General features: G+C 37.6%; 1 protein-coding gene across 1 annotated transcript in view; it reads right to left on the reverse strand.

The window, feature by feature from the left end:
- The window catches only part of FSHR (follicle stimulating hormone receptor), a 180,841-nt gene that overhangs the window by 5,891 nt on the left and 162,506 nt on the right, over positions 1-12,444 (reverse strand). Inside the window, exons 6-8 of the mRNA XM_049785036.1 lie at positions 11,222-11,299; positions 7,752-7,820; positions 7,564-7,638 (exon numbers count right to left, since the gene is read on the reverse strand). Coding sequence (XP_049640993.1) covers positions 7,564-7,638; positions 7,752-7,820; positions 11,222-11,299 — 222 coding nt within the window. The remainder of the gene's footprint in view (positions 1-7,563; positions 7,639-7,751; positions 7,821-11,221; positions 11,300-12,444) is intronic.

A 12,444-nucleotide genomic window follows, 5' to 3' on the forward strand; every position in this document is an offset into this window, starting at 1 on the left:
TCAAAGTCTGATGCTCACATCTCATTAAAATAACTCATCAATTAAATATAATTTTTATCTTCATATACTAAGTCTTCTACATATTTTGACTAATGCCATGTGAATGTTATGAAACTAGGAGGCACAGATACCAGTCGCAGTGATATTCAGCTGATATCAATCTTGCAGTGGCTGATGGCTCCATGTTTAGATCAGTAATTTATTTCTGTTCAGGCCCAGGGGTGCTGGAGGGCCACCACTCTACTCCTTGCCTTGCTTGGGAAGCTAGGAAATACTTGGGGATCAGATTTAGGGCCTAATTTATGCTCCACCACTTTAAGTTTTCTCACTGGAAGCTGAAGTTCTTATTTTTGGACCATAGTTGGTTGAACTCACAGATATGGAACTTGCAGAGATGAAGGGTTAATTGTATTGCTGTTTTCATACACATTCTTATTTGTACTCTCACTACTGAGAGAAGAGGTTAGTTAAGGTCTACAACTCTGATTTTGTAGCTATATGCAACTTTTGTTTTGTTAATGTGGGGGGGGTACATTTTAAATTATTTGTTGAGGTTTGCAAAAATTTCAAAATTTTATATCTTCCTGGTGAATTTTTAATGTCAAGTAGTATTAAATATTTAGAAGTAAAAATAAACCCTTGGAAGTTTCTCTGTTCCAAATTTCCTCCATGACCTCCAACTGTTGGAGTACTGATGAGCTCAAAGGCTGGACTTCTCTCTACTCTGACTTACTCTCAAGCACCAGTTCTTTGTACTTTTGTTTCTGGGGCATTAGTGCTCAGGGTTTACTTTTGGCTCTGTGCTCAGGCATCACTCCTGGCAGCATCCAGGGGACCATCTGTAGTGTTGGGGATTGATCCTGTTCCTGCTGCATGTAAGGCTAGTATGTATCATCCATGAACCATTTCTCCATTTCTTCTTTTTGTCTCATGGCTTGGACACTGTTTATGTGCTTCTGGTCCTCTGTTTTATCTTTAAATTGCTACTCTTGCCTGAGCTTCAGACTTTTATATTCAATTGCTTTGTTATAATCTTTCAGTATTTTAGGTGGGTAAAGCATCAAACCTTAACAACTGATATATTTTTTTTTTATAACTTTTATAGTCTCAAAAGAGCATAGGTATGCCTGAGTTCAGAAGAGGGGCAAATGGGTCCTAGATTAAATTAAACATGATTAAATTTCATGTAAGTGGGTGACAAATAGTACAGGAAGTAGGGTGCTTGATTTGCATGTGGCCTACCCAAATTTGATCCCTGGCATCTTATATGATTCCCTGAGCACTAGTAGAGTGATCACTGAGCATAGAGCCAGGTGTAGTTCCTGAGCACTGTCAGGTATGATCCCAACACAAAATTTCACATATACGGAAGGTTGACAGAGAAGAGTCAAAAATGACTTTAAAGTTTTTTTTTTTTTTTTTTTTTTGCATGAATAGCTCTGAATTCTGAAAGTGGATAAATATCTATTTGTCTCACAAAGGTAGAATCTCAGAGGAAGGTACTGAGTAGATATTTTTCTGGAAAAAAAAAAGGATGATAGTAGGCCAAGTAAATTTGGGACCCTCTTCTTATATGCAAGGCTAATACTCTACTTCTGAGCAACATCGGTTACTTTGAAATTCTTTTTCTCATTCCACTTAGGGCCCAGTTGGCCCTCTTTTGGACCCAATTGTGCTTTATTGAAACTCAATAGTGTACAGTGAAGATGTCTCTATGCCAGTGCTGGCTCTTTAAGAACATATACAGTTTTTCTTTTTGCTTTCTAGAGCTCTGAGCTGCATAAAAGAGCCCAATGCTATCAGGTTAAAAAGTGCGCACACGGGCGTGTGTGTGTGTGTGTGTGTGTGTGTGTGTGTGTGTAGACTTATGCCAAAGAGTAAAGATACACCATATATCAGATAAGTATGTCAAGGGGAAAACTTGAAAACTCATTTCTTGTTTCTGAACTCCAAAACATAAGTGCCAAGGTTTGCTTAAGCTAAGTTTTCAGAAGATTTTATGCAGCACTAGAGACCCAAGCAGACTTCCATTGAATTTTCCGATACCATTATCTCCATCATTTCAAATTGTAGAGGTATTTTTCTTCCCCTTAAAAGCCATTAGGAGCGAAATAACAATATACTCTGGCTTCCTTCTGCCTCCCTCACCACTAACTCTCTTTGGCTTTGTAGACTGGCTCTTTGTATTTGCATTTTATCTCTTTTGGATTGCAGAACACTTCTTACCTCCTCACCAGCACCTTTCACAGAGGAAGGAAGCATGTTGGACATTGTTTTGTTTAAAGACAGGCTAGAAGCTAGAAAGGGATTGGAAATAGGAATGCTCTTGCATTCTTGTTCCTGGTTGATCTCTGTTATTTCCTATATCATTTTTTGTTTGTTTGCTTGCTTTTTTTAATTTAGTTTTTATATTTTTATTTTTAAATAATATCTTTATTTAAGCACCAGGAATTCAAAAATGATTGTAGTTGGTTTCAGTCATAAAAAGAACACCTCCCTTCATCAGTGCAACATTCCCACCACCAATGCCTCCCATTTCCCTCATCCCTCACCCCCTGCTTGTATTCGAGACAGGCATTTTACTTCCTCACTCATCAACATGGTCATGGTAGTTCTGAGTGTAGTCATTTCTCTAACTGTATTCATCACTCTGTGGTGAGCTTCATGATGTGAGCTGCTTTTTTTGACCCTCATCTCTATCGTCTTTGGGCATTATTATAATATTTTTTCTTAAAAATATAAGTGAGACTATTCTGTGTCTATCTCTCTCCCTCTGACTTATTTTACTTTCCTATATCTTTATCTTGTCTCTTCTCATTTCATTTGCATCACAAAAAGCAATTAGTAAGATCCTTTTGTATTCTAGCTCCTCCCTAACACAGGACTGGGGCTCAGAAAAATTTTCTCAGCTGCTAGTTGTTGATTAGCAGAGATTTCTCTACATCATAATAAACATGAGAAACTGGGTAAGGTCTTAGGAAAATGACAAGGAAAATAAAAGGAGAATGAGGCAAGGCAGAAAGTGAGAGAAAATTTGAACTTAAAGAAAGTTCAGCAAAATGGTATTTCATGTCAAAGGCACCAAGAAAATAAGCAACTTTGTGGAGACAAGAGTTATAATACAGCAGGAAGGCACTTATCTTGCATGAGACCAATTCATAGTCTCTGAAAGCACTTCCAAGAATAATTCTTGGGTGCAGAACCAGGAAGAACTCCTGAGCATTGCCAGGCATAGTCTCCAAACCAAACCAAACCAAACCAAACCAAACCAAACCAAACCAAAACAAAACAAAACAAAAAATCCAACATCACACCAAGTTTCCATGACCAGGAAGAATAAAGAATAAAAGAGAAGATAGTTAACTTGACTTTAATTACAGAGGGGGTGGTTGATAAGTCCCCTAGAATTAGGTAAAACAGAAGTGTTTACCAGCAATGCTTCCTGAGTCAGAGGGACAGAAAACTATTTCAGAATTTTTTTTTTAATGATCCTGGGTCTTTACTAGAGTAAGCAATCATGGCACAGATTTTTAGAATTTGGAATAGCAGAAAAGGTGTGTCTGAATTTATCAAATCTCAGAAATTTTTACCAGCAGAGACAAAGATAATTTTGTTGGTGGTTGAGATTTAATTACATATATTCCTACTTTTCCTCTTCTTTTTCCACACACACACACACACACACACACACACACACACACACACACACACACACACACACACACACACACACACACACACAGATTAACTTCTGGCTATACTTTTCCTTCCAAAAGCCCTGAAATTCTCATGATAGGTTCTCATTCTTTCATATTCCATTGGTAGGAGGCAAATATCCTGCTTGGGCACTCACAAAATATCAGTAATTTATCTTTTTTTTTCAGGAGGTTAATTAAAATGATGGGCCAGAGTAGGCGTGGATTGAGGGTTATCCCACAGTTTCTCCTCATTTGGCAATGAGGAATGTTCAGAAGGAATGTTCTAGAGAACTGGCATAAGGTTGATTAGTCTCTGAACTTTGGCAGCCAGGCAAAGGACTTTAAATACATAAATTTTTTCTTTTACATAGTTGGGAGTTAGGAGGAGACCTTAAAATCAAAGAAATCTCCATTCTTGATATTACATATTATCTTGAAGTCTGTAAGGATATTGTTGACAGTATTGTAAATTACAATGTATAAATAATAATAGAAAATGTTAAAATGCAATGAACTAAAATTCTGAATCAATTAAATGTTTTATTTTATTTCAAAAATTTATAGGAGCTGGAGAATAATGAACTATATAGACATGATACTTTTTGGTTAAATAAATACTGAATATGACACATAGTAGGTGCTCAGAAAATACTGGTTAAATGAATTGGAAGGAAAAAATGTTGATCATAGAAAGGGCATGGAGAGGCTATTACAGAATTATAGGCAGAGGAAAAGACATCATGTCTTCCAGAAATGTTGCCAAATCACCTGCCAATGGTCATTATATATTTAATTACTAAGATTTATTGGGCATCTGCTCTGTCTTATTAAAATCTCTGGCAAAATCTCCTATAGAACTTAGTACTCCAGGCAGGACCATTTGTTCTCTGGTAAAATTAGAGACTTAGGATTGGTTCTGTTTTTAGTCTTGTCATCCTTCTCACCTAGCATTATCCCAAACACCTACTCACTGATCACTGAAATGTTAATCAACAGAGACCAGTCGCCATCAGTTAATTGCTGAGGATGTTTAGCACTGATATCCTTCCTGGAACTGAGGGGCTGAACATTTCAAATAGCTGTGAATGATGAAAATTCTTGTCTTTCGGGCAGGCCTATGAATCATGGTCAGTCTTTTCAAAATGTCACCTTGGTTAACATGTCAGCTCTCATATGCTCTTCTGCCAGTGTCTAGTTTGGAGAATTTCGATGTTGAAAACATCAGCGGGAGATACAACTGTATGAGGGCACCTAGGTGCTGAAGGGATGGAATAATCTTAAATAATTTCAACATTGTGAGGGTTCTTGATTTGGAGTTAGAGCATGAAAAGAGGCAGCAGGATGCTGAATCAGGAGAGACAGGAGTTAAACACACTCTGCGTTTATTTAATAAAGCATGTTAGAGCCAGTGCCACCAATTTGATTTGAACAATTTCTATTTTTTCCCTGCAAAGATGTTATTACAGGTCAATCATTTCCATAAGTGCAAGCACATTTCTGTTGTCGACTCCACTGACAGATGGCTCGGAGACCTCTCCTTCATGATCCCAGGCGGGATAAAAAGGCAATTTACTATCTATAGGACTGTGGGTACACTGGTAATGGGAGAGAATCGTTCTTATCCAAATAACTCCGTGTTTGAATCTGAACTATCAAATGAATCTGAGTGATAGCCAAATCAATTTGATAAACCATCAGAATATGATTGTACTGGCTCCAACCTGCAAAGCCAATGCATTAAATTTTCCCCACAGGAAACTGTTTCTCAAGAAAACAGCAATTGTGTGATTGCTTAAAAAAAAGAAAAGAAAAATATACTCACAGTAACCCCCCCCCCAACTCCTTGAGTTCAGAATATCAGGGGGGAGGGGAAACTTGCAGTCAGGTTGCTGAGCTTAGGAATTTCAGGAAGCTGGTTGTGCACCCTGACTTTTGCCTTATGTTGTTCTTGGCAATAGAATATTTTTGTCATGACTCACCCATGCTTTCTACACAGTGACATAAGAAATTTATGTGTGAAACATAAATTCTGTGACACACTCTTAAGAGCCACACTACATCATGCCTTGGCCTAGCATCTCCTTCTACAACCACAGGAGACCTTCTGCACTGTGTGTCCAAAGTACTTTTTGGGGTTCTTAGGGTACAAAGCTGCTGTGTAGAGATTTTTTTCCCTCAAGTCCTTTTTCTCAGAAAAAACATGGCTTTTCTTTTTTTTAATATAATTTTTATTTTAATCATTGTAGCTTACATATCGTTGACAATAATATTTTAGGTACATATTAACATAAAATCAGGGGAATTCCCATCACCGAATTGCCCTCCCTCCATCTCTGTTCCCATCCTGCCTCCCATATCCTCCCCCATCATCCCCGGGGCTGCTAGAATGAGTGGTCCCCTCTGTGCCTAGCTTATTACTTAGTGATCTTACATCTGTTTGGTCTTGGTAGCTCCCTTATTTCCCCCTCAAATTGGGAGGCAGGACTAGATAGTTCAAGTTATGTGGTTTTGTTTGAAGAAAAGAAAAGTAGTAATCTGGGGTAAAAATCAAATACGCTGTAAATGGGCAGAATCCTTCTAGAGGCTCTCATCCTCGGTTTGAGAGACGAAGGGGAAAAAGAATGTGAAACACCAAAGCAGTACAAAAAAGAAATGTCAAATAAAATATCCAGTGAGCACTCCGACAATAAAGATAAGCACCACATAAAAGCCCAAATCATGGCTTTTCTTATCAGCAATGACCAATGTTGGCATTTCTGTCCTACTGTGTAGGTGCCAGTTCTGCACATAATTCAGTTCCAGTCTTGAGGCAACCATAATATTTTGGTGGAAATACAAGACATGTTGATAGATGGTCATTGATAACTATATGATCATCTTAATAAAAGCTGCAGGTTAGTTGCTTTCAAGTAACCAAAATGACCTTGTAGCTCCTCTACTCACTTTTTGATTCATTCATGTTTACCTGTTTCTGTGCTTTTCTTCTAGGGGCTCACTTTTTTCATCAGGGTTTATTTTTTCCTGTAGAACATTCTCTAACAGATTTAGTTGTTGGGTGTAAAGCCCAGGAAAGAATTAAAAAATATTGCCCAGGAAAGAATTAAAAAATTAAAAAATATTGGAACTAGAAAGGCCTTTGCAGAAGGAAAACTTCCTTGTTGACTGAGATGATCAGGGTAAAGAAAGCGAGATTGAGAATGACCTTCATGGAAGGGTGAGGGCAGATGAGAAGAGGGAAGGGTCACTCTTGCAGGAAGCGATGAAAGAATGAGGAGGAAGATAGATGTGGAAGCCTCCCCAGAGAGTTGGAACTTACACAGAGGATTCATGAAATAATGCATGTGTTTTTCTCACTAGGTTGAAGGCGATTTCTGCACTTGGAGTGGGAGGAAAGAGAACTGTACTTTACATCCAGGAAAGAAATCTATGCCAGAGTGATTAGGAAGTCTAGACTAGAATCTGGCAAATTTGCCAGTAAACTTTTGCTCTAAAATTTGCACAACCTTGGGTCATATAGTCCCCCCAGAGAAGCTAGTTTTTCTGGCTTGAAAAGGAGAATAAGAGTTACCCACCCCATAAAGATTTAGAGTTTGGAAATGGAATCTTGATGCTCTTTAGATCTTGCTTTGCACTTGTTAAGTGCTCATTAGATATTATTATCATGATTGTTGCTGTATTGAAAGTTAAAATGAAGATTAGTCCTCAATTGTCTCTTTAAATCTTTGCAGATGGCCAAAAAAGCCAAAATTGATCTGAATTGTTAGCCCTTTCTTGGCAGCTTCTCCAATTGAGACGATAGTTTTTAATACACATGTGCTGAACAATTGCAGATGTAAATGGGGGGGGTGTCAGGGAAACTACTTACAGGATAATTGGTCCAGAAGCACCCTGGAAAACATCATTAGGAAGTTCTTCCAGATTATTGTTATCACTTAGATTTCTGGGTACAGTGGAGGCAAGAAGGAAGAAGACAAAGGGACATCAGACACCACTGCTGTAGGAGTCAGCTCCCTCTAAATAGAACGTACAGTTTACAGATTATAGCTTACTTACAGCTCATCAACTTGGGTTCCATTGAATGCATAGTTGCGTATTTCTTGAATCCCATTTTTATTCAACCACCTGAAATAAAGATTCATTTAGAAAATTTAATAATGTCAAAGGCAAACAATAGAGGGTTTCATAATTGGAAGCACTGGGACGTGTTATACAGCACAGGTCAATGGCATAAAAAAAAGGTGGGGCTAGAGTGATAGCATAACAGTAGGGCATTTGCCTTGCATGTGGCTGAACTTGTACAGACCTGGATTCTATCCATGGTATCCCATATTGTCCCAGGAGCAAGCCAGGAGTAATTTCTGAGTGCTGAGCCAAGAGTAACCCTTGTGTGCTACCAGGTGTGGCCCAAAAACCAAAAACAAAGTCTAATGTCAAAGTATCAGGATAAGAGTAGGGAAGAGAGAATATTACAGAGTCACTTTTGGCAGCTTTTAAATTCTGCATTATGTGCATGTCTCACCTGTTCAGAAATATAATAGAGCACTTAGGGTTCATAGCTCTGCATGGCAGTGCTTCTGGATGGAACACTGAACCAGAACTAGCTCCTGAACCCAAACTAGAAATCCTAGGTGGAGGGGAGCTTCATCAAAGAACCTCTTAGCATCTTATAATACTTCACTGTAGGGTGATCTAAAATATATAGTATAAAAAAAGGACTGTAGACTGTCACTATCTTCTGCACTTAAATGCAGTGCATATATTACAATAGGGTCATGTAATTTTAGACAATCCCAATGTGTAGAAATCTTTTCCATGTTCACATGATCTTTTAGCTCTTCTGGTTTTTTTTACTCTGAGTGTATTGCTTTTTCTCTAATGGGGGAAAATGCCTCTAATTCTAGATAGAGCACCCCCCAAAAAACCAACTGTATTCAATAAACTATATTCAATATGGATCTTCTGATTCTGTTATTCATAGATGAGAAGCGATTTGAGGCAGAAAAATAGATGTTGTCCTTGAAAATGTTCATTTATATTTGAGAGATAAGATGATAATCAGACTCTTATAACATTATCCTTTATAGGAAGGTATGTTCTGAATTTTGGGAACACCTGATATTTATGAATAGGTATCAAGGGACAACAGTTTCAGACCTGGCATTGACTTGCTCCAGGGTGGGTTCTTATGACTCTGATGTCTAAAAACAGAAACAACTTGCTTTCAGGGCAGGTTTCTCTGCCTCACCATCCAACAGTGAGATAAAATCAGAAGACACTTCATGACACCCCAGCTTCAAAATAGAATCTGTGAAAATAAAAACAAACCTCTAATTATGGAAGCCTGACTATGACAACCATAATTGAGGAAAACTTTTCTGTGACCATGAAAAAAGACCTTGGAGTTAGACAATTAGCATGCCCAGAGCTTGTAATTGGTCTATGACAGAATACTTTATGGGTAGAGACACCCTAGTTTTAAGCCAACGGTTTTTCCTGTCTTTATCAGGGGTTGGGCCACATACTGTGGCCTTCAGAGGTTACTCCTGGCTCTGCACCCAGAAATCGCCCCTGGCAGCCTCAAGAGATGACATGGGATGCTGGGAATTAAATCTGCGTCAACCATTTGCAAGGCAAAAATGCTACCATTGTGCTATTGCTTTGGCTTTTTTTTCTTTCAAATTTTCCCAATTTGTTGCACCTATGCAAAAAAAACCCAAAACAACCAAAACACACAAATAAACAAACAAAAAACCCCAAACCAAAACACACACACACAAATCAACAAAAAAGACCCCTGTCACCCCCTTTTAAAAATTATTTTTATCTTCTGGACAGGGGCTCTTGCCTTTTTCGTAGAACCTTGGGACATGAATTACTATGTTTTACCTCAAATTTCTGCATTTTTATATAAAATAAAGAGAAACAAAGAAGGAAAAAAAGAGGATGAGGACTAGGGGAAAAGTGGTCTCAGGTGCATTGTTGGTGCTAAAGAGGACAGAATTGAATACCCAAGCCAAAGTCAACAACAATAAAATCAAGAGACCAAACTGTAGCAATATAAAGTTAAAAATGGTCCTGCTACACTTGTAGGCCAGGGTGCTAATTTGGTGGTATAGGATTCATGGTGGGTAAATTGGTGGAGAGAGGTCAACACTGTTGGTGGGAATGGCCCCGGTTTACTTTATTGTATACCTGAAATCAAACTATGAAGGACTTTGTAAATCACCATGGTTTCAATAAAATTAAAAAAAGAATATTTGCTATTATTTTATTCATTTTATTCTGCATGTTTTAGTGTATTTTCCTTCCTCCTATTCTAATATGATAATAAAATAACTTCAACACACAGAAAATGCATTTGCACATTTTATATATTCGATATCTGCATGTTAAGTAAAATAATTAGACAATATCCTTGTCGTAATACTATGTATTCTAAATATATGCCTTTGAATTTCAAATAACTTCCCTTCATATATCCGATTATTTGCTACTAAGACTATTAAAGAATATAGTTTTTTTCTATTTTTCATTTTAATATTCACCAACAAGTAAAATAAAATGAAAGTATATTAAAATATATTAAAATAAGTTTAATATACATAAAAATGCCTAGCTTTACTCTGTATACTATGTTCTTTGTTTAGCTTTACTTTTTTTGTTCCTATTTTCCTTTTCTTTTCCTATTTTCTGTACATCTAGGTTTCTGATTTCTTATTTGAAAAGGCTGAAATACTCTCTTCACTATAACTTACCTCTTGTACATTCTGGAATGCTTGACATACAAGTCTATTTTCCAAAACTACAATACATTGTGGAATGGACAAAAAACTTTCTTTACGAACATAATTGCAATGACCAATCCTCCAAATATCACTCTTTGTCTGACCTCCATGAATTCCACACACTTTCGGTGCCATATTCCTGACATCCTGCGTGGTGGTGAAATTGCTTTCTGGACTACTGGCAGAAAAGACTAGAAGGCAGTTCATTAACTCTGTATAGTGCATAAAAAAACTAGCTTAGAATTAGGAGAAACTGAAGCTCATTAAAAAGTGTGATTGCTCCAAGAAAATGAGAACTCGTCGTCTGCCAGCATGACGCTTAACAGCAGCTGAGTGGCATGGTTAAACAGGAAGACCCTGATCGACCACTTTCAGCCTCTTTCTTTGTCTTATTCTCTGGCAACAAAAAGCTTTGCATGCAATAACTAGCTCTATTGATGCATGAGTTATTCTGTCCTTTGGAACAGATGTTGCATCACAGGACACCATCACTCAAAGACCAATTTTAAATACTTGAACCGTGCCACAGAATCATAAATTATTAACACTACTCCATGTTGTGATTTTAAAATATAAAGATGGGAAATCAGAGGAAAATACAGAAGCAGAGAGAAATTGAAATGGGGAAATTTCCAAAGTTATCCATACATGTAAGGAACACACATCTCATTAAGAGAAAAATCATTAAGTGCAAAGTCAGATGTAAACTTAATGGGACTCTTTTTGCCCTCTACTTACAGAATCACGCTTTCAAGACTAAGCCCCATGAAAGAATTTTCTTTGACTGTGCGGAGATTTATGTTATCTTGAATATCTCTAGAAGAAATTAGAAACACATTAGTTGTATATTTCACTTCTTGCTTATGTGCCTTTTCTGTGTTCAGTTTACTTGGCACAATAAGTTGTGTGTGTGTGTGTGTGTGTGTGTGTGTGTGTATTTTTGGGGGGGCACACTCAGCAGTGCTCAGAGGTTACTCCTGGATCTGCACTCAGAAATCACCCTGGAAGGCTCGGGGGACCACGTGGGATGCCAGAGATTGATTGGGATCCCAGGTTGTCTGCATGCAAGGCAAACACCCTACCACTGTGCCCTGGCCCCCACAATTGAGTTATTTTGCCAAGACAAGGTCCAAATATTGTATTATGAAGGATGAGTTCCAAATCTGGAAAACTGGCTTGTATTCCAGCCTATTTTCTCTCTGTAATATGTATCTCTTTTGCTGGTCTCTGTTTCATTGCTTTTTATTTCCATTCCGAAGATGTGTGTCTTCTCTTGCATACATATTTTATTTCTTTCTCTCCTCTCACATCATAAGCAAGTTAAATTCAATAAACATACCTAGATTCTATAAAAAATAAAATAAAAAATATGGAATATATATGTACCACAATTTCTTTGTTCATCTGTTGAAGGGCATCTTGGTTGTTTCCAGATCTGGCTATTGTTAATAGTGCTGTAATTTTTAAATTAAGATATCTAATAGTGTTCAGACTGGATTGTTGGTACAGCAGTAGGGTGCTTGCCTTCATGCGGCTGACCTAGGACGGACTGTGGTTTGATCTCCTGGCGTCCCATATGGTCCCCCAAGCCAGGAGCGATTTCGGAATCCATAGCCAGGAGTAACCCCTGATCATCACTGGGTGTGGCCCCAAAACAAAAACAAACAAAAAAACCCACCCCAAAATATATGGAAATTAGCATCTACTTTCTTAGGGTTTAAAAATGAAATCATAGACCCCTGTTAATACTCTTTGAAATGTTTTCTCAATTTTACTTTGTTAATGTTTCCTCTGCTGTATTTACTACTGACATTGTCTCAATGGTTGTTTTTTGCTTAATCAATTCCAAGACACTGAAATTGATTATTTGCTTCCCTTTTATTTTATTTTTTAATAATATATTTATTTGAGCACCTTGATTACAGACATGACTGTAGTTGGGTTTCAGTCATATAAAGAAC

Source organism: Suncus etruscus, chromosome 12 (genome assembly GCF_024139225.1).
Source record: "Suncus etruscus isolate mSunEtr1 chromosome 12, mSunEtr1.pri.cur, whole genome shotgun sequence".
In the NCBI taxonomy this organism is placed as follows: Eukaryota; Metazoa; Chordata; class Mammalia; order Eulipotyphla; family Soricidae; genus Suncus; species Suncus etruscus.